The following is an 18,184-nucleotide window of genomic DNA, read 5'->3' on the forward strand; positions in this document are numbered from 1 at the left end:
AATCACCAAGACAATGGGGAAAATGTCTCCAGGGCATGTCAGAGACCTTTGTGGTAGCCCCTCCCATCACAGGCCTAGCAGGAAAAAGTGGTTTTGTGGGCCAGGCCCAGGGCCCTCCTGCTGTGTGTAGCCTGGGGACTTGGTGCCCTGTGTCCCGACTGCTCCAGCCGTGGCTGAGCCAACACAGATCTTGGACCTTGGCTTCAGATGGTGCAAGCCCAAAGCCTTGGCAGGATCCACGTTGTATTCAGCCTGCGAGTGCACAGAAGTCAGGAATGGGGGTTTGGGAACCTCTGCCTAGATTTCAGAAGATGTGTGGAAACACCTGGATGCTCAGGCAGAAGTGTGCTGCGGGGGTGGACCCCTCATAGGGAACCTCTGCTAGGGCAGTGTGGAAGGGAAATATGGGGTTGGAGCCCCCACACAGAGTCCCTACTGGGGCACTGCCTAGTGGAGCTGTGAGAAGAGGGCCACCATCTTCCAGACCCCAGAATGGTAGGTCCACCGACAGCTTGCACCCTGCACCTGGAAAAGCTGCAGACATTTAACAACAGCCCATGAAAGCAGCCAGGAAGGAGGCTATAACCTGCAAAGTCACAGGGGCAGAGCTGCCCAAGACCATGGGAAACCACCTGTTGCATCATTGTGACCTGTGTGCAAGGCATGAAGTCAAAGGAGATCATTTTGGAACTTTAAGATTTGACTGCCCTGCTGGATTTTGGATTTGTGTGGGGCCTGTAGCCCCTTTGTTTTGGCTAATTTCCCCATTTGGAACAGCTGTATTTACCCGATACCTGGACCCCCATTGTATCTAGGAAGTAACTAACTTGGTTTTGGTTTTACAGGCTCATAGACAGAAGGGACTTGCCTTATCTCAGATGAGATGTTGGACTGTGGACTTTTGAGTTAATGGTGTAATGAGTTAAGACTTTGGGGATACTGCTGGAAAGGCATGATTGGTTCTGAAGTGTGAAGACATGAGATTTGGGAGGGGCCCGGGCAGAATGACATGGTTTGGCTTCGTGTCCCCACCCAAATCTAATCTTGTAGCTCCCATAATTCCCGTGTGTTGTGGGGAGGAACCCAGTGGGAGATACGTGAATCATGAGGGCGGCTCTTTCCTGTGCTGTTCTTGTGACAGTAAGTCTCACAAGATCTGATGGTTTTGAAAAACGGGAGTTTCCCTGCACAGGCACTCTCTTTGCCTGCTGCCATCCATGTAAGATGTGACTTGCTACTCCTTGACTTTTGCAATGATACTGAAGCCTCCCCAGCCACATGGAACTGTAAGTCCATTAAACTCATTTATCTATATAAGTTACCCAGTCTTGGGTACGTGTTTATCAACAGCATGAAAATGGACTAGGCTGGGCGTGGTGGCTCACACCTGTTATCCCAGCACTTTGGGAGGCTGATGCAGGTGGATCACGAGGTCAGGAGATCGAGACCATCCTGGCTAACATGGTGAAACCCTGTCTCTACTAAAAATACAAAAAATTAGCCAGGCGTGGTGGCAGGCGCCTGTAGTCCCAGCTACTTGGGAGGCTGAGGCAGGAGAATGGCATGAACCCTGGAGGTGGAGCTAGCAGTGAGCTGAGATCGCGCCACTGCACTCTAGTCTGGGAGATACAGCGAGACTCTGTTTCAAAAAAAAAAAAAAAGAAAGAAAATGGACTAATACAGTGCCATTATGACTTCATTTAAACTTAATTACCTCCTAAAAGCCCTGTCTCCAAATACAGACATACTAGAGGTTAGGGCTTCAAAATAGGAATTTGTGGGGGCCTACTTAATCCATAGCATATGGGCTTAGTGTTCAAGAAACAAATGTAGAAAGTATTTTATAACTAAGAAAGTGAAACTTAGGTGATGGTGGAATCCTACTTCAGAGTATAGTTGTGATGTAGCACTTTGTGAGTTACAGAATCTGGCTGTGTTCAAGGACGGATGTTGAAGTGCTTTGTAAACTCTAGTGCTATTTAAAATGATTGGTGATATTACTAGATTACTATGTCTTGCACGTAGTGCTGAAAATAAATACTTTAAAAAATGAGTTTGGCATGGTGATGATGATATATTTTATTACACGCATCAGATAGTGTTGACTCTAAAGCTCTATATCAATATATCAATGTTGGGGGTTTATAGAACCATTAATAATGTTTTAGTACATATTTCTGACTTTTGATTCTTAGAAACCACATTAAATCATATATGCTAATTCTAGTTGTCAGGTGCATTAGGTCATTAGAATGTCCCCCAAACAATCCATGAACAAATTGTGTCAGTTATACTCAGAAATACCCAGGCACAGTGGTGCACACATGTAATCCCAGTTACTTAGGAGGCTAAGGAAAGAGGACTGCTGGAACCCAGGAGTTCAAGACCAGGTAGGGCTACGTGGTGAGACCCCATCTCAAAAAAACAAAAACAAAAAACAAACAAACAAAAAAACTAACATATATCCACAATCAGATTCTCTCTTCACCCAGCTCAATTATCACTGTGAACTAAACAACCTCCATGTCTTACCTTGATTATTCCAGTAGCTTCCTCACTTTTCTTTTCTGCTTTTGCCTGCCTCTCCCCAATTTGTTCTTGATACAGCAACCACAATAATTCTGTTAAATCATACATCAGAATATGTCTCCTTTGCACAAAACCCTTCTGTGGCTTCTACTCTTAGCAGTGACTGACAAACGCCTTTTGATGACACTTCTTGTTCCTCATCTCCTACTAATTCCCTCATTTGCTGTGTTCCAGCCACACTGGCTTTTTTGCCCTTTTTTGAATTTGCCAAGTACAAAAGTACTCCTTCTACCTAGAATGTTGTCCTAGATATCAATTTGACTCATTCTTTACCTCCTTCAGATCTTTATTCAAATGTCACCTTGGTGAGTCCTCTCCTCACTTCCCTATTTGAATATACTACACCCACTTCAACACTGACATTTCTTTTTTCTTGCTTACTTTTTCTCTGTAGTACTTATTGCCTTATAGTGCCTATCATAATGCACATTATCACACATTTGTTTATTTTGGTTCTCATTTGTGTCCCCACCAGATGTAAGCTTCATTAGGACAAGAATCATTTTCTGTTGTGTTCATTGCTAAAAACCAGTTCCTGGAACATAGTAGGCACTCAATAAATACACATTGAATGCTTGAAACAAAACTTACCCTAGTTAAACAGAAGAGGAATTTTATAAAAAGGATATTAGCTATTTAAAAGTCTGGAGGGAATAGAGAATCAAGCTTGGGGCCGGGCGCGGTGGCTCAAGCCTGTAATCCCAGCACTTTGGGAGGCCGAGGCGGGCGGATCACGAGGTCAGGAGATCGAGACCATCCTGGCTAACACGGTGAAACCCCGTCTCTACTAAAAAAAATACAAAAAACTAGCCGGGCGAGGTGGCGGGCGCCTGTAGTCCCAGCTACTCGGGAGGCTGAGGCAGGAGAATGGCGTAAACCCGGGAGGCGGAGTTTGCAGTGAGCTGAGATCTGGCCACTGCACTCCAGCCTGGGTGACAGAGCGAGACTCCTTCTCAAAAAAAAAAAAAAAAAAAAAAGAATCAAGCTTCAAGCTTGGAAGCTATCTAACCAGGAATAATGCAGTTTCCATTGGGAACAGTCACCACTATTACTGGGACACCTCCCTGGACTTGTGTCCTTACCACCTCCACTGGTTGTATTTTGCCTTATGCCTCTTCCCCTGCAGAAAATGTGTCTCATGAGATGCCTTACTTTTCCCATTATTTTATTTCAAATTGTAGCCTCTCATAGATGTTCTAATGGTTGGTTGGTGGTTTGTCACATGTGTGGGCCCTTGCTCCAAAGGAGCCCAGGAGAGCAAGCCTTCTACTTTGGGGAGGTAGGCTCACAAGGTAGGACATTCCCCAGATATTGGAATTATGTTCAAAATATGCTGTGCAGTCACAAAATATAAATGTTCTTCACTGGCACTGAGTGCTATAATTAAAAAAAATAAAAATAAAAATAAATCTAGCTCAGGAGACCTGAAGTTATTTTAAAACTTTATGTGTAATCCAGAATCCGTTTCTCATAGCAATTGTTAAATATGTCTGCTTTCAAATTTATTATTCTTCATTCCTGACCTTGTTTCTAAGCTTAACCAATCACATTTTCTCATTTGACATTCCAGTAATTAATAGCTGAAACCCACTGCCTGGAGAATGGTTTCCATTATGAAGTGGTACTCCTTGGCTGGAGAGTGGGATGAACAGGCAACAGAATGCTTTATTTATGGAAAAGGAATAAGAGTATGAGTCCATTATCAGAAAACGCAGCAAGGGTGTAAAATATTGGGCTGCCATGTTAGAGCTCACCTGTTACCATAAAAATCTCTGTACTCAGCAGCTGGGTCAGTGGGAAGCCTGCTGCCTAGTTCGAATGGTATATTGAATTATATGACCAGTCTTGGCATCAGTTTACCATTTTTTTAAAATAACTTCTATTTTTTCTTCCTTTCTCTTAGTTCCTTTTTTTTTCTTGCAAGTAGAAAGCAGGAATGACCATTCGATTATTAGATATTCAAGTTTAGAATTCACTGTCATTACTGCACAATTCATTTGCTGAAATAACAAGTAGCAGATGCTATAGTGCAAGTTAATGAATAATTCTTATTTGTACTCTGGCCTTTCATTGCAATTCATTTGTTACAGACATGTGGGTTTAGTAATTATTCTCACACTTTGTAAAATGTTTTTAGCTTTTTAAAAAGCATTTTGCTCCTTATTTTTTATTTCCTTCTGTTTGTTTCGTTCTATTTATTAAATTCTCCCATTTATCCCAATTGTTTGGGAAGTCTCATGGCTCTTTATGGTTCGCTTCTGAAGAGGAATATGAAATACTTCAATTGATTTGTTCCTTATTGCAAATAAGCCAAAGCCATGGCTTGTTTACCATTACCAGGTTTGCTTACTATTTCACAGGCACACTTGAGGCCTCAGCTTTCAAGGGCATGTTTTCAGCCTGTTACAAACCATGCTTGGTCTTCTTTCTCTAAAGTCTGCTCCTTCCTAACCAGGAAACAGGGCAGGAATGGAATTTTCTTCCCATTCCAGTTTCCCTTTAGCTGCTTGTGTCCAGAAGTTGATATGGCATAGCTAAAATTAATACCTGAATTGACCCAGTTCACCTTCTGTTTTGGAAACAAACAAACAAAAAAAATTGGCTAAAAAGTAAAGGCCTGGGTATTTTTAGAAAGAGCAATAATTAGTGTAAAATGTCACAGAAATATAATACGTTTAGATGAATGTCAGGCAAAAGTTATTTCCAGCAAGCTTCTCAAAGATAAGAAAAGGAATGTTGGCGATATTGGGAAAAATTATAGTGAAATTGGTAAGAACAAATAAGCTGCAGTGAAGCCTATCTGAAGCATTTGGAAGAAGACTTTACAAGAGGCTCAGAATAGAATAGAGAAAGAATCTCTCTCTGTTTATCTTTTTACCTCCCTATCCCTCTTGTATAGATATTGGAGTAAAAAGATGAGGAATGTTGACCCTTGTTCTTCTCTCTGTGACTCACAACAGTGATGCTAAAGTGAGGAAGTGGCTTCAGACATGAACAGAGGTGGGGGATGGGAAAAATGATCAGTATTAAGAGGCATGTGGCATGCGTGAAGATTAGGAAATTAAAACATACACACACACATGGTGGAAGCTGGTAAGCCTTGCCTTTTATATACAGTTCTGAATTTTAACTCTGAGAGAAGCAAGGTTTCTCAATAGTGGCACTATTGATGTTTTTTGGAGAATAATTCTTTGTCGTGAGAGGCCGCCCTGTGTGTTGTAGGATGTTTAGCAGCATCTCCAGCCTCAACCCACTCGATGCCAGTGGTATCCAGTTGTCATAGCTAAAAATGTCTCAAGATATTGCCAACAGTTGTCCCAGGAATGAGAACCACTGCTGCAAAGGTCACATGATGTGGTTGGGCAGGATGAGTATGGGACCTGGGGGGCAGAGTTGTGAGAGTTGTGGGGAACGTTTCCAATTTCTCCTATGGAGAAATGGGAAGAAATGGTGGATGAAGGAAATGGAGTGGCATAGTGGGAATAGAGTATGTAAATTCCTTAAAGAGAAGGAAAGAATCCTAAAGGCTGAAATAATTTTTTAAGACAGTAGATAAAAAGTCATGTAACATTTAAGGAGAAAGACTTATTTGTTCTAGAAGGTTGATTTATATGTTTATTGAGAGGGAAGGAAAGTTAGTTGATCAGAAAAAGAAGGGGAAGGTGGGGATGTAAATGAGTAAAACATATATATATATATAGTTAAATAATGAATAGGACTGGCCAGGCACGGTGGCTTACCCCTATAATCCCAGCACTTTGGGAGACCGAGGCAGGCGGATCACAAGGTCAGAAGTTTAAGACCAGTTTGGCCAATATGGTGAAACCCTGTGTCTATTAAAAATACAAAAATTAGCCGGGCGTGGTAGTGGGAGCCTGTAGTCCTAGCTATTCCGGAGGCTGAGGCAGGAGAATCGCTTGAACCCAGGAAGCAGAGGTTGCAGTGAGCCGAGATCAAGCCACTGCACTCCAGCCTGAGCAACAGAGCAAGACTCAAACAAAACAAAACAAAAAAGACGAATAGGACCTACTATTTGATAGCACGACGGGGTGATTATGGTCAATAGTAACTTAATTGTATATTTTAAAATAACTTAAAGAGTGCAATTGGATTGTTTGCAACTCAAAGGATAAATGGTTAAGGGGATGGATACCCCATTTACCCTGATGTGCTTATTTCACATTACATGCCTGTATCAAAACATCTCATGTACCCCATAAATATATACTCCTACTATGTATCGACATACATTAAAAATTGAAAAAAAGAAGTGGAAATAGATTGAAAGCTCTCTTTGTAGAGCAGAAGTTGGATAGATTTTGCAGAAATAACCTTAACTCCTTATTCCTCTCAGTGAAGAGGCCTATGAAATAAAGGAGAATTAAACATTATGTAGTTCTTATAATTTTCATTCCTTCATTCACTTACCTATATCCTAAGTCCCATGTACTATATTATACACTAGACAGTAAGGATAGAAAGATGGATAAGAAACAATCCTTGTCTAAAAATGTCCATAGTATACTAGCATAGACAAAGACGTGTAATCAATATGATTGAGAATCTCACCTCAAGAGGCATAAGCATGAAAGTCTCATCATTTCTACACTTGATATTTTGTCAGATTTCATTGCTTCTAAGTATCAGCCTCCTTAGTTATTAAAACTTTCATTCTAGGTATTGAGATTAGGTCCTATTCATTTAAAATATTAGTTTCATATTTATTTCAAAAACTTCTTCCGTGCCTTCCAGAGCAGACTAGACCTGTAGTTCCAATTCTCTTTACATGCAACCCTCTTTTCCATGTGTCTGCTCTTCCAATGGTGGGATCAGGACGCTTAAGAAGGAAAACAGGCAATGCCTTAAATGTCTGACTGCCACCATGTTGCTATGTGCTTTCTGTAGGTCATTGTTAGTGAGAATGCATGGGGTTCCTAACAGCCCCACTGATAACTCAATATCAAGCAGTCCTCTATGCTTTGATAGCCCTTTGCAAGACTTCTGGCATCTGTCAGCTGATTCCCATTTGGCAGTGGTGAAACACATTCTTCTGATACATAGAAATCCCTTGTCCCATGTTATTCCATGGCAAGTGTGTTGGCCTCAATCTCATGTGCTCTCTGAGATCCCAGCTCTGGGGCCTGTAGATTCCGACAGGATCCATAGTCCAGATATCACCGGATTTCTCTGTAGTTCCAACCAACTCTCCCCAATCCTCCAAAATTCCTGGAAATTCATAGCGTAGGGGCAGTCAGCAAGCTTTGTGGCAGAGGAAACATCCAGATGGGGACTGGAGCCATCAGTCTCCTCTTGGAAGACACCCCAAAACTTTACTAGTATCGTGTAATAGGTACAAATGTCCTGAACAACACGAAAGATACCATTAATGAAACAAATTGACAGTTTGGACAAATTCATAATTTATTTACTTATTTTTCTTTCTTTTTGAGACAGGGTCTTATTCTGTCTCCTGGCTTCGCTGGAGTGCAATGGGGTGATCACTGCAGCCTCAACCTTCTGGGCTCAGGTGATTTTCCCTCCCAGCCTCCTAGGCTCAAGTGATTTTCCTTCCCATCTCCTGAGTAGCTGGGTCTACAGGTGTGCACCATGCCCTGCTAATTTTTGCATAATTATTTATTTATTTATTGAGACAGAGCTGGAGTGCAGTGGCGCAATCTCGGCTCACTGCAAGCTCCGCCTCCCGGGTTCACGCCATTCTCCTGCCTCAGCCTCTCGAGTAGTTGGGACTACAGGCGCCCGCCACCAGTCCCCCCTAATTTTTTGTATTTTTAGTGGAGACGGGATTTCACCGTGTTAGCCAGGATGGTCTTGATCTCCTGACCTCGTGATCCACCTGCCTTGGCCTCCCAAAGTGCTGGGGTTACAGGCGTGAGCCACTGCGCCCGTCCTAATTTTTGTACTTTTTCAGAGACAAAGTTTCACCACGCCGCCCAGTCTGGTCTCTAACTGTATTTTAAAAATACAGGCGGCTGGGCGCGGTGGCTCAGCCTGTAATCCCAGCACTTTAGGAGGCTGAGGCGAGCGGATCACGAGGTCAGGAGATTGAGACCATCCTACCTAATATGGTGAAACCCCGTCTCTACTAAAAATATAAACACATTAACCAGGCATGGTGGCGGGCACCTGTAGTCCCAGCCACTCGGGAGGCTGAGGCAGGAGAATGGCGTGAATGCGGAAGGCGGAACTTGCAGTGAGCCGAGATCGCGCCACTGTACTCCAGCCTGGGTGACACAGCGAGACTCCATCTTAAAATAAAAAATAAAAAATTAAGAAATACAGGCAGGGCGCGGTGGGCTCATGCTTGTAATCCCAGCACTTTGGGAGGCTGAGGCGGACAGGCTGCTCGAGCTCGAGTTCCAGACCAGCATCGGCAACGCAAGGAGACCTCATCTTTACAAAAAAATTAGCCAGGCGTGGTGTCTTGAACCCATAGTCCCAGCTACGTAGGGCAGAAGTAGGAGAATCACTTGAGCCCAGGAGTTCCAGGCTGCAGTGAGTCGTGGTTGGGCCACTGGACTCCAGCCTGGGTGAAAGAGCAAGACCCTGTCTCAAAAAGAGAAAGGAAAAAATTTAACATCAGGAACTTTCATCAAGACGCCACTGAGAGAATACGATAACCCACAGAGTAGGAAAAGAGATTTGCAATACACATCTGCAACAAAGGACTTGCTCCCAGAATACGGAGGATGAAAATTAGCAACACTTCCGTTCACGCCTGGACGGAACTTCCTGTCACGGAGAAGAACATCCTGCAGAATTTCCTGTCACGAGCAACAGCCCGTAGGAAGAAATGGAGGCTGAAAGGCTGCGACTCCTCGAGGAAGAGGCCAAGCAGAAAAAGGTAGCCAGAATGGGATTTAATGCATCTTCCATGCTCCGAAAAAGCCAGCTAGGTTTCCTCAACGTCACCAGTTACTCCCGTTTAGCCAACGAGCTGCGTGTGAGCTGCATGGAGAGGAAAAATATCCAGATTCGGAGCTTGGATCCCTCCTCTTTGGCGACCGACCGATTTAACTTCATTCTGGCGAGTACCAACAGCGACCAGCTCTTCGTAGTGAACCAGGTTGAAGTCGAAGGCTCCAAGTACGGCATTATCAGCCTGCGAACTCTGAAGATCCCTTCATTCCACGTGTACGTGCTCAGAAACCTCTACGTCCCCAACCGGAAGGTGAAGTCCCTGTGCTGGGCCTCGCTGAACCAGTTGGACTCTCACATTCTGCTGTGCTTCGAGGGAATTACAGATGCTCCAAGCTGTGCGGTGCTGCTCCCAGCGTCGCGATTCTTAAGTGTTCACACAAGAGGAAACCAGCCTGGCATGCTCTGCAGTTTCCAGATCCCTGAGGCCTGGTCCTGTGCCTGGTCCCTCAACACCCGGGCATATCACTGCTTTAGTGCAGGCTTGTCTCAGCAGGTCCTGTTGACCAACGTGGCGACGGGACACCAGCAGTCATTTAGTGCCAGCAGTGATGTCTTGGCCCAGCAGTTTGCTAGTACGGCTCCTTTGCTGTTTAATGGCTGTCGCTCCGGGGAGATCTTTGCCATTGATCTGCGTTGTAGAAATCGAGGCAAGGGGTGCAGGGCCACTCGCCTGTTCCATGACTCTGCAGTGACCTCTGTGCAAATCCTCCAAGAAGAGCAATGCCTGATGGCGTCAGACATGACTGGAAAGATCAAGCTGTGGGATCTGAGGGCCACTAAATGTATAAGGCAGTACGAAGGTCACGTGAATGAGTCCGCCTATCTGCCCCTGCATGTGCACGAGGAAGAGGGAATCGTGGTGGCAGTGGGCCAGGACTGCTACACGAGAATCTGGAGCCTCCATGATGCCCACCTGCTCAGAACCATCCCTTCCCCGTACTCTGCCTCCGAGGACGACATTCCCAGCGTGGCCTTCGCTTCTCGGCTCGGGGGCAACCGGGGAGCAGCACCAGGGCTGCTCATGGCTGTCCGGCAGGACCTTTATTGTTTCCCCTTCAGCTAAATCTGCAGGTTGCAGCGCGGCCGAATGTGGATTTGACTTAAGGAAGTTAAGAGTATGTTATTACCGTTTCTGTGAGAGCATTTTAAGAGACGTGATATATATAGATCCCATCCATCCGGCTGCCAGGGGTAAGGTGTTAAGAGTTTTATGTGGAGACTTTTCCGTAAAGTTATTTCAGTTAAACTGTGGACTTAACTTGAAAGTCCTTTTCATAAAAGATACCTATTTTCTCTTGTTGAATGCCTTAGAACAGTTAACCACCTCCCCCACCCTTTTTTTTTTTTTAATAAGACTTTTCTAAGGACTGAAGATTGGTAAAAACTAAAATAAATTAAAGCAGCTTCTTTCACTAGTAGCCCTTTAGAGAAGCATAATGATGGTACTGGTAATACTGACTAGTCATACAGGGTCCCAGGCATCTGTGCTTGAGGAAGCCAGTGGGAGTGGAGACAAGGGAGAGATAATTTCTTGGAGTCTCTACAGAAATATTTAAGGCTGCAGTTTGGAATCATTAAATTTCTCAAACTCAATAGGAGATCCCTTAAGATTCTCCTTTTATTATTGTCCATAGGCATTGGAAGGAAAGAGGGATCTTCTTAAATACGAGAAGTTTTAAAGAGTCCTTACTGGGCTTTTGTTGAGGTACCTTTCAGAATGTAAGGTGCAGCAGCTCCGGTTTCTATTATGGTGACTTGAAGTTCAGATTCAAGGAATTGGCTTTGACCTTTTGTAATCTAGGAGCAGCAGTTTGTGAGAGGTTTATTAAAAATGTTAAAGAGCCTGTTTTTCTACCAAGGAAGGAAGAAAAAAACATGTAATAATGTTAGCTGCTACTTCTTAATAGCCAAAGCCTGGAAATGATCTGAATTTCCAAAATGCTAAAATTCGTGCTATAATCATACAATTGGATGGATACTGCATAATAATAGAAAATAAGGCACACTTGCTATGTGAAAGAGTATGGACCAGTCTCAACATGGTGATTAACATGGTGATTGAAATTAGGTAGCAATGAGTACAAACTGTATGGTTCAATTCTAAAGTTCAAAAGCAGTAAAAACTTGTCTATGGTGATTAACGGTAAAATAGTAGGTACCTCTGTAGAAAGAAAGGATTTTTTTTTCTTTTTATTTTTAGGATGCTTGAGAAGTGACATGGGGAAGCTTTAGGAATGCTGAGTTTTCTTTATCTTGACACTTGATAAATACATAATTCATATAGCTATATGCTTCACATTTTTATAGTTTACTGTATATATGTTATTCTTCAAAAAATAAAAATAAGAAAGCAATTAGGACACTATTGTAGTTAGTCAGGCAAGGGACAGTGATCCCTTGGACCTGCATGTGAGAAGTAGAAATGATCAGAAATGATTGTATTGGAAGATCATTCGAAGGTAGTATTATTGGTAAGACTTGCTGATGAAAGTAAACTAGAAAGTGAAAGAATAAAGGATGGCAGCAATTTTTTTTGTTTTTTTTTTTGTTTTTTGGAGACGGAGTCTCGCTCTGTCGCCCAGGCTGGAGTGCAGTGGTGCGATCTCGGCTCACTGCAAGCTCTGAGGATGGCAGGTTTTTTTGTTAACTTTAGAACTGGTAGATGATGGTGTTGTTTACTAACCTAGGGAGGATGAGGAGAAAAAAACTTTAGGTGAAGGGAATGATGCTGAGTTTTAGACATCTACTAAACCTCCAGTTGGAGATACAAAGTGTTCTGTAGATCTGTGGTCATGTCACGGCTGGTATTACAAATTTGGTGACTTCAATACATAGAATTAAAGTAGATGGGATAGATGTGCTTTATATGACCTAGATGAGGTTAATAATGTAATTACATATTGATAGAAGATGAGTAGATCAATACAGAAGATATGGGGAGTGTGGTTAGGCACAGATTTTTGGAATCCTTTCAGTCAGTTTTTGATACTAACTTGATATGTGACATGAGAAATTGTGTAAGCTTTACTTCTTGTTGTTTCTTCAGTGTAAAATGTCTTAGACAATAAAACTAAATGATAAAGTAGATACAGGGTTAAAGGATATATACGTTGTCCCTTTTACATTGTAAGCATTCAAAATAAAACAAAAAAAAAAAACAATGAAAAAAAGACATTGTAATTATTCAGTAAGAACTAGCTGCAGGTATATATATATACACACACATACATATGTCTGATAGTGATATGTCATTTCTTTGGCAATTGAAAAAAAATGACTACATAACTTAATAAACTGTTTTTCCTCATTTGCAAAGAAAACAAATGCAGAAAAATAAAAGAAAGAAATCAGTACAAAAAGCACAGATACCTAAAAGAAAGGTAGGCAATAGTCTTGAATAGGAGAAAAAGAGGAGATCCAAATGGCTAATATACATTTGAAAAGGCATCCAACTTCGTTTATTCTCAAGGAAATGCAAATTAAAATGACAGTGCCACACCACTTTCACTATAATGGTTAAAATAAAATAGATCAGGTGGAGTGACATTGGGAGTTAAAAAAAGAGAAGCAAATGTTGGTGCAGTTGTGAGCAAATAGAACTTTCATATACTATTGAGAGTGTATACTGGTACAAGCACTTGGAAAAGTTAGTAATTGCTAAAGCTAGGAGTTTGCATGCTCTATGACCCAGTAATTTCAGTCCTAGGAATATATTCATCAGAAATGCATACCTGTGTCCACCATAATTTGTTAATAGCCCCAACTGGAAACTACCCAAATGTTCATTAATAGTAGAATGGATAAATTGTGGGATATTAACACAATGGAATCCTTTTTGCAGTAAGAATGAACATAGCAGTATGGACAAATCCCACAAACGTAATGTTGAAATAAAGATGCCAAACACAAAAGAGCACATACTGTACAATTAATGCACATAAAGTCCCTAAACAGACAAAATTAATCTATGTTCTTAGAAGCAGGATTAATGGTATACTTGCAGGGTAGAAGAGTAGTGACCAGAAGAGGATTCTAGGAAGCTAGCAATGCTGGTGTCATGCCAGACCCCTGGTGACTCCAGTAGGAATGGCACTGTGTCCGAGAGGCCAAAGAAGGCGTGTAGACAGTGAACAAGACTTGGGTTTATTGGGGAAACTTATATATAGGGATGGTCCAGTGGTGGTAGGCTGAACGGAAGAACCACTACTGTTTGTAAAAAGCATGCAGTTTATATAGCATTTTCGTTTAGCACACTCCACCTAGCAACCTCCATTTAACCCAAAGCAAAGGACCTTGATCCCCTGTATTGCCTGTGTTGTAAGGGATGCGCTGGGGGTTCAGATGTCCTGCATAGATAAGGAGTGAAACTCAGGGTTAGTCACTCCTGATTCGTTAATTTGTGATTCTGAGCACACACTCATTTTAGATCACAGGGTCATTCTCAGAGTATGGTTGTTACTGCTGTCAGGTGCATCTGCTGTATAGTGGGGTAGTGGCTACACAGTTTTTGTTCACTAGTGATAATTCTTACAGCTGTGGCTTTATGTGTTTTCTTCTGTGTATTAGACTTCAATAAAAAGTTAAATTTTAAAAAACCTAGTAAGACTTTTCTCTTGCTGCCTCCACCTGTGGCTTTGGGGAAAGAATTGACTCTTCACAAATATTACCCTCTCTAAAAGTATTACATCTCCATGCTCTGTCTCAGCTTAATTCCTCTCAAGGATAAAGGTTACCAAACAGTCAGTCTCTTGTTTCCAGGAGTATTTAATAACTCAATTATTCCAGCTGTAATCTGAATCTTGTTCACTACCCTCTGAGGAAAAGGTGTGTGTGCATGTGTGTATATGTAATTTTTTCTTCACCATACCAGGTAAATTGCAGGAGCTTTTACTGGAGAAGCTAAGAAGTGTTGAATGAGAGCTACGATCCAGGAATACAGTTATCATTGGAGAAATCATTCTCCTTTTCTTGGATGAAAGTGGCAAAGAGTGAACCTAAGTTTAATGGTAGTGGAATACTAAATAGCTGTTTGACAAGATAATTGTGATAAAAAAAATCCCACAAGTAATTTCATAGGATAATGTCAGAGGGAACACCTGTAAGAACAAGCCACTCCTTCCTTCTCTACAGTGCTCACTCGGCCATGTAAATTGATTTGGAGTTAGAGGACCTGAGTCTGATTCCATCTTCTATGACATTCTTGCTAAGTGAACTGTGGAAAAACCTTTCACCTCTCTGAAAAATGGAGATGAGGATTAGCAACCTGGTCAGAAACCATATCAACTGCATGTTTCATTTCTTTTGCATTTTTGCGTTTACAGGCCAAATGTGTCTGTGCAGACCCTTATTGCTTCTGACCATTGTTGTATAGGAGAAAGAGGGTTTGACCAGATAATTCTTTTTACCCATGTATAAGCCACTTCTGTTTTGTGTTTTGTTTTGTTTTTTTTTTTGTTTGGTACAGATGGGATCTCATCGTGTTGCCCAGGCTGGTCTTAAACTTCTGGCCTCTTGCCTTAGCCTCCCAAAGTGCTGGCATTTACAGGCATGAGTCACCAGCACCTGGCTATAAGCCATTTTCTTTCTTGTTTTTTTTTTTTTTTTTTTTTTTTTTTCCCGAAACAGAGTCTCACTTTGTCGCCCACCTTGGAGTGCAGTGGTATAATCTCAGCTCACTGCAACCCCCGTGTGCTGGGTTCAAGTGATTCTTGTGCCTCAGCCTCCTGAGTAGCTGGGATTACAGGTGTGTGCCACTACGCTCAGTTGATTTTTGTATTTTTAGTAGAGAAAAAGTTTTGCCATGGTGGCCAGACTGGGCCATTTTCTTATTGAAGTGTTCAGGTGGGCAAGCTCCCTCCTTCCCCACTCCTAGAGGCAAAGAAAAAAATCCCCAAAACATGATGACAACAAATATGTGTGTGTTCAAAATTAAACTTGTGTTCTTGGTAAGCCTCATGATAGAGCCACTTACTTTATTTTGTAATGGATTATCTAAGTCAGTTTTCCAGATAACCAGCCAAGTTTATCTCAAGATCAGAATTATTTTCTCAAAGCTATAGACAGGATGAAACCAAGGAATAGTAGTCAGCTCAATTGCACAAGCAAATTTCTGAAAGATGCTGGAACTTCTTCAGAGTTAATGGAAAACCTTGCAGGAATCATGGTATATGGTAATAATCAAATGACACTTCACTCCTTTCCTACTTCTATTTCTATCTGACTTAATAAAGTGCCCTATATTTAGGCATCTATTTATATCATGAATCCTCATGAAACTCAGACAGTTTTACACCACGTTGATCACATAAAATGATGTAAAAAATATCTGGGGAAATTCTCTTTTAACGTACATCCCAGAAAAAAAAAAATAGAAACACCACATTTTCATTCGAGTCTTTTGAGAAGACCTCACATTTTCTTCCAAAGGCAAGTACCCACTGACTTAGAAAGAGTGGTGTTTAAGAGCAAGATCTTTGTGCCTTGGTTTCTCCATCTATCTATAACTTATTTAAGGTATTATGAATCAGACAGTGTACATAGAGGGCCTGGCAATTAGTAAATGATTAATATTACTACCGTTGCTATTACTGTTTTAAATTATCAATATGTTCATTTATAAATTTGCTGCCTCTTCCAATAGAAAATAAGCCCTATGATACTAGAATCTTACCTGTTTTGTATAGGCAACGCTGAATGTGTCTCAAATGGAGCATAAAAGCAAAGTCTCTTGGTAAGGATGGGATTTAGGGTCAAAGGAAATTCCCCTGAGGAACTCTAAAACTGACATTATCTTAAGTTTTAGCACTTGGGGAAGTTTCAAAGACTTTCCAAAAGGATAAGTATATCATGATATGTAGGTATAAATACCAAGACAACTGCAGAGTTATTTTAATCCAAGTCTGTTAAGGCTTTATTATGTGACACAGCAATGTGAAGGTTAAACAAGGTAACACAGAATGATACACTTTGTTCTTCAAACTTATTTGGCAAATCAAGGGTACTGGTGGTTTACAACAAATAGTAGTGTCTAAGTCAAGTTACACCTCAACTATACCAGGAAAAAGAAGGACAGGAAAAAATTAACACATGGTGAAATTTTACTGTGCCACCAACATTATATTTTACACATCAGGTGGGCCGTTATGGAAATTAAGAACTCTGCACAAAATGTATTTTTTTAAAAAAGTTTTGTATCACAAAAGAAACATTTTCTTCTAAAAATGATTAGAACATACAGGTAAACAAAAATAATCCTATCCTACAAATTAAAAATAAAACCTGAGAAGTTCTGATCAGGCTTGCCTAAAATGACAGTTGAAACCAGAGCCATTTTAAGAATCCAAAATATGAGATTAGTTTTGTTCAAAAATAATTATCCATAAAAGTTAATAGATGTCTGCACACAGTTACCATAAAATAAGAGGTAAGCTTTTATGTATTTTTACTTCATAATGTTGAATTTCTATTAAAATCTATTACAAGAAAGGGAAAGTAACTTTCCAGTAATATTCAGACTTTTTAAGTAATACTGAGCCTACATTTATGGGACATCTTTTTCTAATGTTTGTCCACTGAATATTTTAAGTTATGTTTGTCATAGGAAATTAAATTTGCTTACCATTCTTACGATAATTTCTTCACTTTCCTCATTTGGTTATACTTAATTAGTATAAAAGACTTGTTTTTTTTAAAATTAAGGACATACTAAATTTCCCCCTGAGATAGTTATTTTGCAGTAATATAGATAGGCGACTCAGATTAACTTTAAAACAAACCACCATACATTCCATTCAATTTATTTTTGCCAGGCATTGTTTTAGCCTCTTTATACAGCCATGTACAAAATAGACAAGATTACAGCATCATGATGCTTATTTTCTATTCTAGGACACAAAATAGACAAAAAACAAAAACAAAAAACACATAATCTCAAATAGTGATAAGCATTTTGAAGAAAATTATATAGGACAGCGGGGTAGAGAATGACCAGGCCTACCATAGCTAGGGTGGTCAAGGAAGGCCTCTCTTGAGTTTGAGGTAAGAGCTGAATGAGCATGGCAGAGAGAAACAGTTAACGTGGATACTTTCTTTCTTTCTCCCTGGCACCAGACTGTTTCGAAGTCTCCATACCTCCGTTTACCCTAACATGTCATGAACATATAAAACCTCTTATTATGTTACAGGCAAAAATCTGAGGTTCACAGATTAGTAGGGCAAGTAGCTGATTCCGAAGTGTGTATTTGCCTTTATGATACTGGATACACACTGGTGTTAACAAGGAGAACGATGTACGTAGCAGAGGTTCGGAGATTACTGGACATGTTGGCTCCAACTTGAGTTTATTCTGGCAGGCTCTAGGTAGAGAGGCTCAGAAAACCTGCGTCCATCCTTCCCATCTTTCCTCCCATTTCCGAAACCATGGTCCCGGCTTCGAGTCCAGAAAAAAGGAATAAGTAGACAGAACTCCCAAAGGACAGCTTTCCTGGCTGACCAAGATGTAAACAGTTTACGTGATGATTTCCAAGCAAGCGCAAAAGTACAGGTGCAAAAGAAGACGGCGGACACCTAACTTCCCCTGCGGCCACGCCCTCCCCTCTTTGGGGGTCTGGGTCCCTGGGAGGGAAGGCCTCCTTATTGGTGTTCAACGCGTTACGTC

The 18,184-nt window shown here is 41.2% G+C and overlaps 1 protein-coding gene across 1 annotated transcript; it reads left to right on the forward strand.

Moving 5' to 3' along the window:
* The first annotated feature begins 9,098 nt into the window (after positions 1-9,098).
* On the forward strand, positions 9,099-14,125 carry DCAF4L1 (DDB1 and CUL4 associated factor 4 like 1). The gene has a single exon (XM_010384853.2). The coding sequence runs from the start codon at positions 9,401-9,403 to the stop codon at positions 10,589-10,591; it is 1,191 nt and encodes a 396-aa protein (XP_010383155.2). The 5' UTR covers positions 9,099-9,400; the 3' UTR covers positions 10,592-14,125.
* Positions 14,126-18,184: the final 4,059 nt, after the last annotated feature.

This window comes from Rhinopithecus roxellana, chromosome 2 (genome assembly GCF_007565055.1).
Source record: "Rhinopithecus roxellana isolate Shanxi Qingling chromosome 2, ASM756505v1, whole genome shotgun sequence".
NCBI lineage: Eukaryota > Metazoa > Chordata > Mammalia > Primates > Cercopithecidae > Rhinopithecus > Rhinopithecus roxellana.

Coding starts and splice junctions, on each gene's coding strand:
- DCAF4L1 (XM_010384853.2), top strand. CDS start 9,401: ATGGAGGCTGAAAGGCTGCGACTCCTCGAGGAAGAGGCCAAGCAGAAA.